The 17,800-nt window shown below is 42.7% G+C and overlaps 1 protein-coding gene across 1 annotated transcript in view; it reads left to right on the top strand.

Annotated features, from left to right (window-relative positions):
- The first annotated feature begins 8,194 nt into the window (after positions 1 to 8,194).
- Positions 8,195 to 17,800, top strand: part of SLC2A12 (solute carrier family 2 member 12) — a 58,536-nt gene continuing 48,930 nt past the window's right edge. The window contains exon 1 of the mRNA XM_079938906.1: positions 8,195 to 8,578. Within this exon, the coding sequence (XP_079795032.1) occupies positions 8,464 to 8,578 (115 nt within the window). The 5' untranslated portion in view covers positions 8,195 to 8,463. The remainder of the gene's footprint in view (positions 8,579 to 17,800) is intronic.

The raw sequence follows: 17,800 nt of genomic DNA, 5'->3' as shown, positions 1-17,800 counted from the left end.
CACAGCACTCCATGCTTCTCCTTATGTCAGCGCTGCTCTCTGTGCCATGGGAGCAGAGAGGTGCATCCTGGGCCCAGTCTGGGGGAAGGGAGGACGGAGAAGACTGAAGCCTCTGGCAAAGGGGGATGGGGAGGGAGTGGGGAGGGAGGGAAAAGATCATACCACCCAATCCCTCAAGTACTGAAGGCAAGTATAAAACACAGCCAGACTTCATAGAAAGCCAAAAGCCAAGACCGTTCTCCTGGGGCCTTAGAGTTCCACCTCTCTGCTTCACTCTATGATTTTTCATCCTCCTGCTCTCTTTCTGCCGAGCTTTCTCTTATTTTGCGCATCTCCTTTGCTCCCTCTACCATAAATCTGGCTTGCACAAACTTGGCCTGCTGTGACTCTGACCCCAGGCCTCACTCCATATTAACCCAAACATTCACCCACCATTGGTGGATACAGTAGAGTGGCCCTCTCAACCTCCGTTCCACCCTCCTTCTTGTTGGGTAGATTAGAAAATTACATTTCCCAGACTTCTTAGCAATCAGGATCTAGACATCAGTTAGAAGCATCTGCAGGAAGGTAGATATGATGGGGAAGCTATTTTCTCTGCCCTTTTTGGGGGGGTTTCTACTAGCCTATGAGATCAGGTGATGTGAGATTTTCCTGAGGCAGCATTCGACATCTATAGCTTCTGGGAGAATGCAGTTATGGGGGTAGTTGTGTTTCAATCTGATCCCTGGATTTAAACAATGCAGTTTGAACTCATTGCTCCATTAGGTGGCCTTAGATATAAGAGCTCAGCTGATAAGTCCACTGTATATTATTCTGGGAGTCATTTCTGAATGCTTGGAATCTGATCTTTCAGGCCTTCCAATGATTTTATAAGCCCCTGATTCTCTGTGTCAAATTCCTTCCTGCTTAAAATTCCCACACAGAGCTCTGACTGATACAAAACCAGTCTCTAATTTAATTTAGAGAGAGAAGGCCCTCAAAGAGAGGATCCTGGTCCATTCTTTTGGTTCCCGGAACGTGAGAACTCTATTCATGGTTTAGTCAGTCGTGGGCAACCACAGTGAGGAGTGAGACAAGAGTGTCTAAAAGCCAATGAGGTCAAGGAGGCACTGATCAGCTAGCCCACCAGAGAGTCCAAGAAAGGACTAGACTGCAGAGCTTCGAGTGAAGAAGCAGCAGGAGACGGGCCCAGGGAAGTCAGCTGGAGCCAGACCATGCTGGGCATTTTAGGTCTCATTAAGACATTTAGACCAACCCTAAGAACAGTTGGAAGCTGGTGAAAGGTTTAAAACAACTGGAACCATTTAAGGGTCTACATTTTAGAGAAAAGCCTGGGCTGTATTATGGAAAATGGGCTTTGGGGATCAAGAATGCAGGCAGGGAGACCTGTTAGAGGTCATTGCAGCTGTCCACATGGGAGATGGGGAGGTAGTTTGGATTCAGAGAGTGACAGCGGGGATGGGAGGAAGGGAACAGATCTGAGAGATTTTTAGTAAGTACAGTCATCTGAGAAGACCTCGATCTCCCAACCATATTCATAGGGTCAGATACAAATTTTGAGGGGCCAGAAGTTTATTAAAATTGGGGTACTCCAATCTTTAAGAATATACAATTAGGTCTGAAAGTGAATATTTATTAAGATCAATTACAAATGTTTAAAAAGCAATCAAGTATTACAAACACCACACAATCCAGAAATTACCTGATACATCTCTATAATATTCCTTTCCCCCCCTTTTCTTCATAACAGAATTTTTTTTTTTGGCAATATTACTTTCTACAGAGAGAAGAGAAAGAACCCAATCTCTTCTCTAGCATGGCCCTCCTCTGTGACCCACATACTCCTGGCGCTGGGAGCCATATGACATAGACACAGGACACGGATAGACAACCTCCAGTCCTGAGCCCCTTCATCATCATGCCACATGAGCGATAATGTGGAAACTGTGCAGCGTGAGTTGGCACAGTATGAAGCAGGAGAATTCCTGGGAGTCCTTCCTTTACCGGGAGAGATAGCAAGAGCTTAACTACTCACCGAAGTGCCTGTGAGTCATCTAAGTGAAACCCAAACCAAATATTTTTCCAGCTTAACTGCCCCTAAACCAGATCCCAAATATCCCATGACCACTCCTATGTCACCTACACAAGGAAAAGGTGACATAAAGGATATCAGTGTCAGAACGCAAAGAATTAGGGGTCTTCACTGATTGCAGGTAAATATATTACTTTTGCAAATTTTAAGAAAATATACGATCCTGTGAATGCATTGCTGGGCCCCTCCCATGACCTTGGAAGGGCCAGTGTGAGTGAGGGGCCCTGAAGCTTAAATATTGTTAGCTTTGTGGTTGACCTGCCTCTGCATACGTCAAAAAGGACTCAGCTAGATGAGTTCGGGAACCAACTCCAACTTGGAGACTCTGCAGTCAAAAACAATTCCCCAAGTCCTGTTCTGAGCTGATCCAGCCGCCCCAGGGAAACATACCTCACTGTGTATGTCTAGCAGCCAAGGGACATGGCGGCCAGACCACTGCACCATTTTGCCAGAACAAAACCACTAAATCCTGTTGCTTCATGTTGCCAGCTTCTGATGCAAAACCTGGGGTGGGTGATATGTTAGGCAGAGCCTGGCCCTAGGTGTAAAGGAAGCCCCAAGAAGGGTCTTTCCAAGCTCTGTGTGGGAGACAGTCAATTTTCTATGTAGTGCCCTTCTCGCTGACCAGCAGATAGGAGACAATTAATGAAGGTGGACCAGTCTTTCAAGACAATAAAGACTGCTGTTGTCACATAGGATTGAGCAGTATTTTTCCATCATTATGGCATAAAAAGAAGGAAAACCTACAGGAAAGGCTTAGTCATTGAACAACTTTCTGTGGATGCCTCCATCCCAAGAGCATGGTAATAGTACTGAGGAAAATTTAAAAATTGAAAATATTGATAATTTGTTTGGAAAAACAGGTAATAGAATGGAGAAGGGTACTCATCTTATATAGCTTAGCTCTACAAAGGCAGATGTAGGCCAAACTAACGAATAAGACATTGCAATTTAGAGGAGGATTATAATTTGAACAGCCCCATTAATTGCCCAAATGCATCTTTGTGCAAATTACATTTTAATTTTGATTTTCTGGAAAACTTGTTTTATAAATAAACAAACTTCTGTTTAAATGAATGGGAACAGCCCACCTATAGTTGTGCAATGTATGGATTGCACAACAGTATATGGCAGCCCTAAATTTGAAGAACTTTTCTTCAGATTTATACTTATTAGATATACAGTATTATAACAATGTTAAGAAAATACTTTTTCAGAAAATACTTTTTACACGATTTACCCATGATTAGAACTAGTCTAAATTCCTTATGTGACCTAAGATTACCATCCCAACGTATTTGTTATTTTCAACTTTTCCAAGTTCCCTTCTAGTCTCTATGAATACACATATATATATATATTTTTTTCACATATATATTTTTAAAAATTATTATAGTGGTAATCAGCATGAAATGTTCTACTCTGATTTTTCCATTTAAAATAATAGAAACAATATTTTGTTACACTGCTATATTGTCTTTCTTTTAACAATTTATTTTATATAAGGTGAACATATAATGAATTTAACCATACTTCTTTTGTAATTTGAGGAACTTTAATCGATATGTTATGATTAGTAATATTCTGCACATTACAAAAAAGTTATATTGAAAACCTTTAGAAAAAGGAGTTATTTGGATAGTATAAACATGTAAAATAATAAATATTCCTCCAAAAAACTGATACGAAGATGAATATTTTATTGGAGGATGGCTAATTAAGACCTGAATTTGTATCTGGGTATTTTTTGTCTAAAGATTGTATTTCCCCATTTGTGTTTACACTGTAATGAACTATTTTAGGATAAAAACTCCGGAAGTACATTCTACATAAAATAGGGCAATGGGATGCACCACAGAGAAGCACCAGGGTGTAGTGGAAAGCATGTGAGTTTTGGAGTCAAACGGACTTGGACCGCTGTGCTTTGAAATGTTATGTTCTGCAAAAGATTTGTGCAAGAATTACTCATAACAGCTTTATTTACAATAGCCAAAACAAAACAGCCCAAGCGCCCATCAGTAGGAAAATGGATAAATAAACTGTGGTATATTTACCCATGGAATACTAGTCAGCAATCAACAGAATAAACTACTAATACACACAAACATAAGGATGAATGTCAAAATTATGCCCAGTGAAAGAAGCCTTACACAGGAGTACATACTGTAGGATTCCATTCTATGAGGAGTGAGAACAGGGAAAGATAACCCATGTGGAAAAAATCAGAGCATTGATTGCTTCTAAGGGTTAAGATGTAAATTTACTCAGAAAAGACATAAAGGAACTTTCTGGATGATGTTCATGTTCTGTACTTAGTAGAGGTTTGGAGTGTACATATGTATGTGATTTTCTGAATTTCTATAATGGTACCCTTGTATGAACATCATTGTATGTAAAATGTCTCAAAGGGGAAAAAAAAAAGAACCTAAACAAGTATTGGACTCTACTTCATGATACACATATCAAAGTATCCCAACTTGCTTGAAATGCATAAAAATTAAGATGGATCAATGGATGGATAGAGGGATTAAAATACAGATACATAGATGAAAGGGTGAGCATAGTAAAATGCTGAGTATAGAATCTAGGTTTTCCTGTATGATTGAAAATTTTCAGGATGAAACATTGGAAAGTGTTGGGTTTTTTGTTTGTTTTGTTTTTGATCTGGACATGTTTCAAAAACCTCTGTTTCAATTTCTGCAAAATGAAAGTAATAGTGTTTACTTCACAAAGTTGTTGCGAGGTTTAAGAAAAATTGCCCTAAAAATAGCCCTGGTATATACATAGTAGAGGTCCACAGCCTTGTGATGCTGTTTGCTTTCTCTTTCATCCCCTCTTATTTGTCTTGTCAGTTTATAAGCCATAATACACATTTTTGGATTTGGTAGCATTGCCTATGAACAGGTGGTCTGAAAAGGTATGCAGCAAAATTATTGGAATTATGGGAAATGAACTGTCCATCTGCTGATTACATATTCCTTAAGTGGAGGAATCACTTTTAACGATAGTAGTGGCTCAGACTCTATTAATGGAGGGACAGCCTGTGGTGATACTTGCTCTAAAGAGAGTGCCAGAAAGGAGAGAGAAACGACAAAGTGTTAGAGACAATTGTCAAATGGATTTTTAAAAACTACATAGTTATCCAGCTCACTAAATGCTCCATTTGTGAGCATTCATTTATTTATTTGTTTATTTATTTATTTGCTTGTAGAAATTTGAATGGAATGAAGTGAGGAAAAGGACTTTGCTCATACCCCTCAGCTCTGGCTGCCCATCTCTTTCTTCCCAAAGTAGTTTGCAGGGTAGGTTTTTCCATACACTGTAATCTTTTTATTTATTTATTTTTGGCTGCCTCGGGTCTTAGCTGTGGCACGTGGGATCTTTCGTTGCTGCGCGTGGGCTCTTTGATGTGGTGTGCAGGTTGCTCTCTATTTGTGGCGCATGGGCTCTCTAGTTGCAGTGCATGGGCTTAGTTGCCCCGTGGCATGTAGGATCTTAGTTCCCCAACCGGGGATTGAACCCGTGTCCCCCGCATTAGAAGACAGATTCTGGACCACCAGGGAAGTCCCTGCACTCATTTATTTAACACATATTTATTGAGGGTGTGCTGTATGCCTGGCACTGTGCTAAGAGCTGGAGACACAGAGATGGATGAGTGCCTGGGACAGACATAGGTGCCTGCCCTCATGGAACTTACATTCTGGTCATGCTAAAGTTAGCTGGATTTATAGGGATCAGTCTGTTAGCCAGCAAATATTTACTGAGTATTCATTCTGGCCAGGCACTTGTAATATCCATAGCAAACCAAACAGAAATGGTCCACTCTGTCAGGCAGATTTAGTCAAATCACTGCATGTAACTATAATAAAACTGTAACATGATAAGTGTGCAAAATACTGTGAAGGAAAAGTACAGGGTTCTTCAGGAAATTTCGGCAGGAGAATATGCCCCATTAGCCTAGGTGAAAAGAATTTTTCTCCTAAATTTTCTCTGAGTTTAAGAGAGTAAGTTGAGCACAGAACAGAGCTTGGAAGAGCCAGTGGCCCACATCAGGTCAACAGTGGAATGAAGAACAGAATTAGGGGCACCAGGAGCCACGTGTTCAGTCACATAATGTGCTTATTCCTTTGGATTTCACCTTGGTTTATGCCTTAGGAGCTCCTGTGTGGTTCGGCTACAGAAAGCAAAGTGAGAATGGTTGAATTGCTCTTCACCCCAGTAAGGGATTCTGGAATTAGGTTTATCTTCTACTTGGTCAAAGACTATAACAAACACCCTAACATGTCCATGGTGCCAGGAAGCTGCTGGAGACACGGGGCCTGAGATCATTAAACAAAGCAATTATACAACTGACCCACTGCAAAAACATGTCTACCAACTGAGTTCGTTGATTCCCAGCAGAGAGTAGATAGAAGCCAAGCGAATACAGAGAGCTGATGAGAAATACATGTGTCTCACAGACAAAAACTGTTGCTCCTACAATGATAACACATTCTGGAAACAAATAAAAAACCAAAGCATCATTGTACCACACATTCTTTAGTGGGGACAAGCTGATCTGTTGGAGTCTGAACTACTCACTTCTGAATCAAAAGGGGGCTGGGCTGGGCTTCCCTGGTGGCGCAGTGGTTGGGAGTCCGCCTGCCGATGCAGGGGACACGGGTTCGTGCCCCGGTCTGGGAAGATCCCACATGCCGCGGAGCGGCTGGGCCCGTGAGCCATGGCCGCTGAGCCTGCGCGTCCGGAGCCTGTGCTCCGCAACGGGAAAGGCCACAACAGTGAGAGGTCTGCGTACCTCAAAAAAAAAAAAAAAAAAAAAGGGTGGAGTCTGGGCTATGCTTAAAGTACTGCCATTTTCCAGCACTAGCAGCAGAGACATAAACAGGTGCATAATCAATACTAGTTGAATCATCACAGGTTTGTTTCCTTTGTTGCCTGATTCCCCGAAGGATAAGAAAGATACAGAAATATCTAGTGATGAGCAAAAGTAATGTACAAATGATAAGTTAATTTAGAGCTGTGTTAGGATCCAGCCAAAATGCCAAAAGTGAGTTCTGTGTAGTTCAGCTTCTGCCTATACAAGCAAGAACTCGTTTCTCTGTCCAGAGGAACGACTAGGACCAAAGCTGTATTTCATGTCATCTTCTTAAGGTCAGGAAGGGCTGAAAGTGACGGAAACCAAGAAAATCAGAGAAGGACAAGGCTGGGAGGTTGGGATATAGGCAAGTTATGGCATTAGACCACCTGGCTTCCTGGTCTCAGCTCTGCCACTGACTAGCTGTGATGTTTGAGGCAAGTCACTTTGCCTCCATTTTCTGCTCTGTAATATGGGTACATGCCTCACAAGTTTTTTTTCCCCCCAAAATGAATCATTTGGTAAGACCTTTATAGAAATATACTCACAAATCAGGAAAAAAGAAAATCTTCCTTCTCAGGCCCTGCTTTTGTTTCCGATTGGACGACACCACAGCCACACCATGGTCCATTCACTCTGGACGCTCAGAACTGGAAATGCCCCTCCTCCTACAATCAGGCTATCAGGCATTGATCTCGACAGAAGATTCAGGGTTGGTTCCTTCCTTAAAGACAGCTATGCATAAATAAACTGTGATAGTTTGCTGCAACCCCAGGGTATAAAAAGTCCAAAGAACCCGGGCATTCTGAGTTTGTGTACACTTGGTCTCAGGCCTTGATTTGTCTGACAGGCCTTGGAGAGGGAGAGTATATACCGCACTCGCCTAGGGCAAAATCAGGTTGAAACAATGAAGATGTTTCATGCTTTGTTGAATATGCTAAGTGTCACTGCTCTTGGAATAACCGTCTTGCTGAAAAATTGACACACTTTTCCTTCTGGTATGTCTTTGCCTAAATTGTTCCTCCCTGTGCAAGATTAACTAATACCATCTGTGAATATTCTTGGCCCTCACTCTCAGCCTGGGCTTGAATCTGCCTGATTCTTTTCTGTGCCTCTTTTCAAAGGTGCAGGAATACAAGAGCTGCCCCCCCCCCCCCCCCCCCCCCCCCGCCCCAACGCCCCCAGCTAAGCGCCAAACACTGTCAGAGCTCCGGTTCCCAAGCCTGGAAATCCTTTGCTTCCAGCTCTGCATCTGAAGGCAAAAAAACAATCCTCCGGAGATTCGGCCCTCCCACTGCCTGTGATAGGCTGCTTGGAATAGCAAGAGCCTGTGTCACCGAAAAGGGCAAAGCTTTCGGAAATAGAAACAAAGTTGGTCACAAATCACATTGGCTTTGCCCGAAGTTTTTTTTCACCTTTCTTTAGCATGCGACCATGGGGAAAGTGACCGCTCGTGTCAGTGGGGGAAGTCAGGGTGGTTTAGTGCCCAGGGAACGGCTGTAACTTCTACGTGACCATGGTACCTGTTGAAAACGCAGAGGGCCCCAGTCTGCTGAAACCGAAGGGGCCAGCAGTCGAGACTGATGGCAGCGACAGAGACAGCGGCGGCCGGCATCCTCCCTGGGCGAGAGGTAAAGCGAGGCTGCAGGGCTCGGGGACCGCGAGAGGAACTAGCTGGGCGCGTGTCTGTGTGTGTGTGTGTGTGTGTGTGTGTGTGCGCGCGGGCGCGCACGTAAGCGTGCTAGATGCCTGGAGACGAGGGGACAGGATCTGCTGGGAGGAGTGACAAGGAGCTCTGATGTGAAGGTTGAAGTCCCACTACTCATAAGCCGGGTGCCCTCCGCCGTGTTGACGGTATGATGTATAAATCTTTTTCATTTGGAGAAATTGACTGGCAAGAAAATCACACGTGTAAACACACCCACACACACCCCCGCATACACACACTTTTTCATTTATTGTCACAAATGGATAATCTGTAACAATTGGACATTATAACCACCATTCCAAAAATCAGCATTTTAAGGAAGCTTCATAAAATTATTAGTTATATAATGAATAAATACAACTTTCTTTTTAAGTTCCCAGCATCTGTTTGTAATGAATTTGAGCATTATTTACAGCCTAACACCTCTGCTTCGTCGCTCCTGCTTTCTTTAAAACTGGCCTTTCAGGCTGAGGTGTGTTTCATACTTTTCCTTGCGGAGGTGAAATTTGGAAAAGTTTTAATTTATTTCAGTTATCTTTGCTAAACCAAATGCCTTTCTTCACTCCCACATTTACAATTTTCACAAACACATTGCACACTTTTAGTTGCCTTTTCCTCTTCAGTTAGTTTGTTCTCAAAGGAATAGGAACTAATCGTAATATGAAATGAAATCAAACACAAATACTGCCCTTCTTCCCACCGCTTCCCTCAGCTCTGCTCCCTCTAATCATATAATACATTCCCACCCCATATATTGGAATTTCATGTATAACCAAAAACACTAAATGATATGAAAGGCATTTTACCTTTCACCTTGGGATGGATCTGTGTACTTATGTTTGCACAGCGGGTTTGATGATCCTGGAATTGAATCCACAACCCCTCTCAAGGAGGAACTGAGCGGCCCCTCCTTGGGAACTGAGACCCTCTCCTTATCCCCTGCCCTCTCCCTGCTCAGCCTTCCCTTGCTTCCCTCCTTCTAGTCAAGAATGAATATCTGGGGTCACCTTACACTATGCCTCAGCCCTCTCTTCAGCAGAGCTGTCCCTTTGTCTAAGTGTGATCTTTGGTTCCTAAGTCTAAGAGGAGACAAAAGAAACTTGTATTCAGGGGTAAAGAGAAAGAGTGGCAAAGTTCTTCTCTCTGAATTCCGGCAAGATTGAGCTCTAGGGTGAGCTGAGGTGGTGATATTGACAAAAGGGTTAACTAGATAGGGTCACTGATAAATGTCACAAAGAAGATGAAAAGAAATTTGTCCTGGAGGGGCCTCCATGGTAACAATAAAAAATGGACTATTTAGTTTTGATATGTCTTTGAAAGCACAGTGTACTACTCTTAATAGGTTAAATTGCCCAAGTTCACAGTGATCCCAAAGGAAGGTAACAGGTATGTGTGCTTGTAAAGGTTGAATACACACACAAAATTCAATTTATAGTGCAACTGTTTATGCCATTGAAAAGAAATGATAAATGAACAAATACCATAAATTATCTTTTACATTTAATTTTAAATGAACCTTTATCGTGTAGAAGAGGAAACCTAAATGTTTTTCTTAAATCCTTAATTAATACAGCTTTGATGGGTGCTGTATGTCGTTTATATTTAGACAAATACAAACCTTTTATTATTACTTTTGTAAGTTTTCATAAATTATCTTAAGCTTTCTTGGTACCCAAAGGCATTATACAGATCTATGTGTATAATGAATCCATAGTACGGACTTGCTCTATGGTTTTGACAAGTTATTTCACCTCTCCAACTGGGATTGTATTTTTGTATGATTTACGAAGATGTTGAGGTTTAATGAAATATTTGACAAATACTCCTTTCAACTTCTTTATATTTTAAACTTCCATAGTTTCATCCAGGAAATTCTGAGTATTTAAAACATGCTTAAATTATCCTACTTTTCCTGCATTTGAAGGTTGTTCTTCAATATAGCAAGTTGTTCTATATTCCTAGATGAAAAAATTAACGTGCAAAGAGGAATGAGTTATACAACCCAGGACAAGGTCATTAAAACATTTGAGATATTGAAAAATGAAACAAAACAAAAACCTTAATCTCTTTGATTGTACCCCCTTAATGTTATTGTGGGTAATGAAAAGTGTTGGCAGGTTTTCCTTGGCTAACCCCTCTAAACTGGAAAGAATGCTCTGTTTCAATGGCTAGAAGCTAATGAATTTAAATTCATTTTCAAAAAGCTATGGCTCAAAGTGGGTACATTTTTAGTAAACCTTTTAGTGTTCATAGACACGTTATAATTGACCTTGTAGGGCAGGTTGAGCTCAATTTTAAATCTCGCTACCTCGAGCCAACAACAGATATAGGTGAGGTGAGGAACATGGACTGCTGGGGCATCTTACACAAGGAGAGCATGAGTCCAGAAGATGTGTGGTTGGCCCACGTTCACGCGGTGGCTGATCAAAGCTGACCCTGGTGGCCTGTGGCCCAGGGGGCCTGCTCCTTCATCTCAGGATCTGGGTCTCCCAGGCTCTTCTAATTCATGATTCAAACAACTGGCTAGGAGGAGGGTTTCCTTAAGTCCCCCATTACCCCACCAGTGCTGCATTTTCCTCTCAGATCTGCCCAAAAGGTCAGAAACCAAGAACAATAGTCACCGTATGAGTGTCGGTTCTCCGCGCTGCAGATCCAGCTGCCGAAAGCAGTGGAACCCAGATCGCTAGAACTAGACTCCGAACCAGCTGAGATTTAAGAAATGCACACTTCTGCTAATGAGGGGAATACCCTATGGCAGTTGTTCTCAAACTTGTTTAAAGCTGTGAACTCCTTTTTGCAAATGGAAGCTGAGTAGGTGGTCAGTATGTTAAGACAAGTAAACGTGGTGCCTCTTTAGTGGAAAGGGGAGAGGTGGAGGAAGAAGGACCTGCAGCCTGGCTGCTTCCCTGCTCCTCTCTCATCCCTTGTGGCCCTGAGCCGGCTCCTGGGTCAGCATCACATTAGCAGACCTCAGGTCCATCACCACTCCGGTTATGCAGGCCGTGTTTTTGAGGTTGGGGCATATTTACTGTGCTCCTGTTGTGAGCCTTGGGCTCTCAGGATTAGCCTAAAACAGACCCTCTTGAATTGAGTCAGGTCTGGCTTTCTCAGGCTTCCTCAGGCAGCCCAAGGGGAAGTCTACTTGTAAGACAGACTGAGGAGACTTTGGGGAACAAACATCACAGGGGGAGAGAAGGTCAGACTGACCAACTTGACCTGTTAACAGAGCTTTGGCTGTGAGACCAACAGACTGGTCACATTGGGAAGACCCAGGCCTTGGCCATTCCCATTTTTCCAGGCTTTCCATATATTAAAAAGTGACATCTGAAACTAATATAATATTGTAAATCAGCTATACCTTAAAAAAAAGCAGAGATAAAATTTTTGATAAAATCTATACAGTATTAAGTATCAAAAGAAAAAGTGACAAAACCCTTGACAAAAATCGTGTCCTTAAAAACATGTGTATTTAACAAATTGATGGCAGTTACAGCGGCAAAAAAAAATGTTGTGTAGCTTGATATTCCCAAGGAAATGACGGAATTTATAGACACTTGAATTTATGAGGGACAATAGATTTTTTTTGACTGGAAATAAGACCAGATTTAAAGATAACCATCTCCCCTTTCTCTTCAGTCAGCTTATCTCTGGGGCTGTACCTTTAACCTCACTTGGAAATCATATCAAAAGTCTAAATTTGAGGCTTTTTGTGACAGTGAGGCATGGGCAAATGGCTTCTCTGGGATCTCAGAAGGGAGAGGCTCTAAATAAACATGGCGGGAGCTGTTTCACCGCCAACTCTGGGTGGTGTTTGGCTCGCGCAGCAGGGCTCTTTTCCTCTCTAATATCACATCACAGAGAGAGCAGAGAGATTGCCGCTTGCCACAAACCACCTCTAGGCTGCTGCAGCAAAAGGCATGTATTGTGAGTGCCTGTGTTGGCAGGGCCTGGCAGACAAGGCCAGGCCAAGGAGCCACCAACATTGCCATTGACCCAGAGGGCCTGAAATTACCCAGCAAACACCAGCATGCCTGAACAGGTTTTATAGCCAATGACTCTTCCGATAGGTCAGTGCCTCTGTCCAGTTGTTAAATATTTTAAACATTACCCTTCTGTCCGGTAACATTGCCAGCGGGACCTGAGTGGCTGCGTTCTTAGGAAAGAGACTGGTGGTAGCTGGTGGGACCCCACTGTGATCCCTCAGGTATGTTTTTTGTGAATTCTCAAGGAGGTCCTTTTCAGTGGTCTAGACCTTGTAGAAGCTGATAAAAACAGAACTCAAAATACAATAAGTCCACCCTGGAACTGCCTGCGGAAACTCCAATTTACACGTATGTATCTGAGGTGAATCTGAAGATGCAGTCTTTCGTTGCTGTAGATGTGTGGTATGGTATTTTTCATTCAAGAATACTTAGTTCTTCAACCTGGCTTCATTGCCTCATCTCACTAGGAGGAACTGAAGTATAATACTGTTTAGCCTCAGGGTTCAAAAAGTTCTAAAAGTTCCAAACAGGCCTGCATGGGTGTGGAATTAGCTTTGGGCTTTTAAAGGTTTGAAGCAGCTTTTTATTCAGGTTGTATGAGCAAGAACTGGCTTTATAAGATTCTTAAATTGAACGGAGTCGGGACTCCCAAGTTCAACTTTTTTCTCATGAAGTCTTCCCCAAGAGGATGAGTTAGTGAATAAAATAAGGCAATGAGGGCTTCCCTGGTGGCGCAGTGGTTGAGAGTCCGCCTGCCGACGCAGGGGACACGATTTCGTGCCCCGGTCTGGGAAGATCCCACATGCCGCGGAGCGGCTGCGCCCGTGAGCCATGGCCACTGAGCCTGTGCGTCCGGAGCCTGTGCTCTGCAAGGGGAGAGGCCACAGCAGTGAGAGAACCGCGTACCGCAAAAAAAAAAAAAAGGCAATGAAAGGCACGTGAAAGTACACCAAGTCACGGTGGTAAGAAAGGAGAAAAGCTGAAATGTGCTTCTTCCCAAGGAGCTATTTGACCAAATACCAAATGAGGATAATTTCCCATCCCATCTTCCCTCAAAAAGTACCCAATCTCTGGGACTTCCCTGGTGGTCCAGTGGTTAGAACTCTGCGCTTTCACTGCTCAGGGCCCGAGTTCAGTCCCTGGTCAGGAAACTAAGATCCCACAAGCTGTGCGGAACAGCCATACAAAAAAAAAAAAAAAAGGCACAGAACCTGAAATCCCTCCAAGTATCTCCCAGATGAAATGTTAAACCAAATATATTACTTCCATAGTAAATCATAGATTCACATGGGTTTTGTTTCTATTTTATTTTGTTCTGTTTTGGCTCCTTGGTATTACTTCTCTTCCTGCGTCGCAGCACATTCATTTCTGCATTTGCACAATGGCTATGCTTCAGGGATATACTAATTTTTCTATACAATTTAGGTAGAAGTAATAAGACAAATAATTTAGCACATTATTCTCATTTTAGGAGTTTTCATTCTTTTTGAGCATGACTCACTGTATACTGTTGTACCAAAATATCAGGGAGAAAAGCAGTCCTTTGTTTGACTTACAGGAGTATTTTTTTTTCCCTTAAGTAAATCAAGGGTTATTAAACTTTAAACTGGTAAATTGTGCTTCCCTTGGAAGTAATTGTTTCTCAAAAACATTCATGACACAGGTCTGCCTGGCATTACTAGGCTCTGGGGCTGTTAGCTGCAACCATATTATTTTATTTATATTATTATTATTTTTTATAATGTATTGCTCCTGCATGCACCTGTTTCCCACACGTTGTGGAATTTGGGAGCCATGTGCAATGCTAATTTAGATGTGACATCTCAGCCTCAGATGTGCAAGGTTTTTTAAGAATAGGGGAGGGAATTCCCTGGCAGTCCAGTGGTTAAGACTCCACCCTTCCACTGCAGGGACAAGGGTTCGATCCCTGGTCAGGGAACTCAAAATCCTGCATGCCGCGTGACGTGGCCAAAAAACAAAAGTAAAATAAATAAAATAAAATAGAGAAGTGAAGAAAACAGAATAGGGGAAAAAGTTGTAATTTTAATCAGTTGGTATCGTGAAAGAACATCCCTAAGCTAATGAATATTTCATTTCTATTGGGACACAAAATTGTGGAAAGCCCAAGGCAAAATCACAGGAAGAGTTTTTAATGATATAAGCCCAATTGTGTAGGTATTGCCAAAAACAGAGGAATTCAAGAATTTATGAAAAGGCAGAATTGTTATGCTGGAAGCAAGGTATCACTTTACTTCCTTTGCTATCAGTAAGAGACTGTTTCAAAGTTCTACTTCAGTGTTATGGAGATTTTCCCCCATAGACTCAGACTAAACAGATCTTTGTTGAATGATTTTTGTGGGCAACCCAATGAGGTAATATTACCCCCCAGTTCACAGATAAGGAAACTGAGGCTAAGAGAGCAACAGTTAGCATTTACCAAGCACTTACCAGCATGCACCAGCCACTCATCTATCTCATTTATTCTCATAACAACTTTATGAGTTATGTAATATTATCTTTATTTTAGGAATGAGGATGCAGAGGAACAGAAAAATTAAGGGACGTGTCAGGGTCTAGCTGGTAACTAACCAGACGCTCTGACTCCAGATTGTACCTTCAGCATCCAGCCAAGGTACCTCTGGGAGAGAAGCAAAGTGACTTGCTCCATGTAGCATGGATAATAGCCCAGAGATCCAAGCCTCAGTATCCTAAATCCAAGCCAGGGTTTTGCCCACTTGAATGATAATACCATCCAGCACCAATGTTTCTACTGCCTGGTCTGTTCCATGATCTGATCTGTGAATTTGGGTACCCAGTATACGCCTTTCAGAACTTTTTTGCATTCTGTTTTAGCTATTCTCTAATTTTCCATGTGACATGTCTTTTTCTATAAGATTATAAATTCCCAGATAAAATATATATTCTTGTACTTATCAGAGCTCTGAGCTAACTGCAAGTGTTTAGAAAGTACTGTGTAGCTCATAAGAGGGAGGAATTATGCCTTTTCCTCTGTATTTCCATTAGGGATCACATGCAAATGGCACAAGTACAGCCATCTTGTAACCTAGGAAATGTGTCAGCACTGTGATTGGATTGACCACCGTGCTGATTGCACTGTCCATATAGTTGAAACTGTTTGCCATCTGTGTCCAAGACAGTACTGCCATGGAGTACATGCTTAATTGTTAAATCAGTGAGTGAGTGAAGAAGTGTTTGTTGAGCTGAACTAAAGAGCATTTAATTCTGCAATACTTATTGACCACCTACTGTGTGAGACCACCTACTGTGTGAGAGGTACAGTGCTGGATACTTCACAGTAAAAAAACAAAAAGAAAGATATCTAAGACATTATCCAGGTCCATAAGTTTTACCAAGTCATCAGAGACATAAGAGTCTAAATAATGACAAGACAATCATTTAGCAAATATTGAGTGTCTCCTAGAAATCAGACATGATGCTAGACCCTGGGTCCAATGGTGAACCAGTGACATTCATGCGATGCAAATACTTACTAACAATTGGTGATGAGAGAGAAGAGATCAGGAAACCTACAAGGGAGGAGGTGGTCAGACACATAATGCCACAGTAGAGCACAGGGGGCAGCTCAGCCAGTTTTTGAAGGATCCTGGAAGACAGCATGGCTAAGCTGAGTCAAGAAAGTATCACTGAGGCCAATAGATTTACAGAGAGAATTCTAAGCAGAGAAGATAGCTTGTATACAAGCTGTGTACAAGCACATTCAGGGAACTATGAATATTTTTGTCTGATGAAAGCACAGAGTTCAAAGCAGGAGAAAGAGGGTTATGAAAACATCTGAAGGTGTAAGTAGGGACCATGTTATGAAACCTTTGTGTGATAAGTATCATGAGAGGAGGAATTCTTCGGAAGAGATCCTACTGGTTTATAGAAATCAAGAAAAGTTTCTGAAAGTGATGATAGTGGTGAAAGAATTAGGGAGTCTTGGAAAGCTCCACCTGCATGGCTGTAAACCCTTCCGCTCTATGGGATCACCATTCCTTTAATATTTAAACAAAAGTAGCTCCAGCTCCCATAACGTTATTTCCACACGCCCTCCACCTTGCTCAAACCCTGCCCTTGCTCTTCTGCCCTCGCCCATCCTCAAACACACCCAGTACACCTTAGGAGTCTTGTGGTTTCTGATCCCATTTTTTTTTTTTTTTTTTTTGTGGTACGCAGGCCTCTCACTGCTGTGGCCTCTCCCGTTGCGGAGCACAGGCTCCGGACGCGCAGGCTCAGCGGCCATGGCTCACGGGCCCAGCCGCTCCGCGGCATGTGGGATCTTCCCGGACCGGGGCACGAGCCCGCGTCCCCTGCATGGGCAGGCGGACTCTCAACGACTGCGCCACCAGGGAAGCCCTCTGATCACTTTTTGCACCAACTTGCTGTTTCCCCTGGATTTTTGCCCTTCAGTTCCTGCAGCTTGTCTTTTCTCTTATCCCTGCTCCAATCCATGCGTGGATTACAGCCCTTTTCCTTCATATACTCAAATCCCATTCACACAAGTACTTTGTCGATTCTTACTGACAATTTGAAGAGAGCTATAGTGCAATTAAATATTAGGTGGGCCCATTCATAAAATTCTCCTGTCAAATCCACCATAGGAAATTTCTTGTAAACCAACTTTTCTAAAAGCTACAGGCCTCTTGCACTATTGTTCCCTTGTCTTCATTCCCCATCCCCCAGAACTTGACAAACTCTCCTGACCTTTTCTTTCATTTATCTTGTTTCTGGGTTCTGTTGGCCATTCTTTCTTTTCTTTTTTTTTTTTTTTTTTTTTTTTTTTTGCGGTACGCGGGCCTCTCACTGTTATGGCCTCTCCCGTTGCGGAGCACAGGCTCCTGAAGTGCAGGCTCAGTGGCCATGGCTCACGGGCCCAGCCGCTCTGCGGCATGGGGGATCTTCCCAGACCGGGGCATGAACCCGTGTCTCCTGCATCGGCAGGCGGACTCTCAACCACTGCGCCACCAGGGAAGCCCTAGGCCATTCTTTCTTGATCCCACTCTCTCTCTCTCTCTCTCTCTCTCTCTCTCTCTCTCTCTCTCTCTCTCTCTCTCTCTCTCTCTCTCTCTCTCTCTCTCTATCTCTCTCCCTCTATCTCTCTCTCTCTCTCTCTCTCTCTCTCTCTCCCTCTCTCTCACACA

Source organism: Stenella coeruleoalba, assembly GCF_951394435.1.
Source record: "Stenella coeruleoalba genome assembly, chromosome: 12".
NCBI classification, from domain to species: Eukaryota; Metazoa; Chordata; class Mammalia; order Artiodactyla; family Delphinidae; genus Stenella; species Stenella coeruleoalba.
Note: the sequence above shows the minus strand (reverse complement) of the source record. Positions and strands in the feature narration are given on the sequence as shown.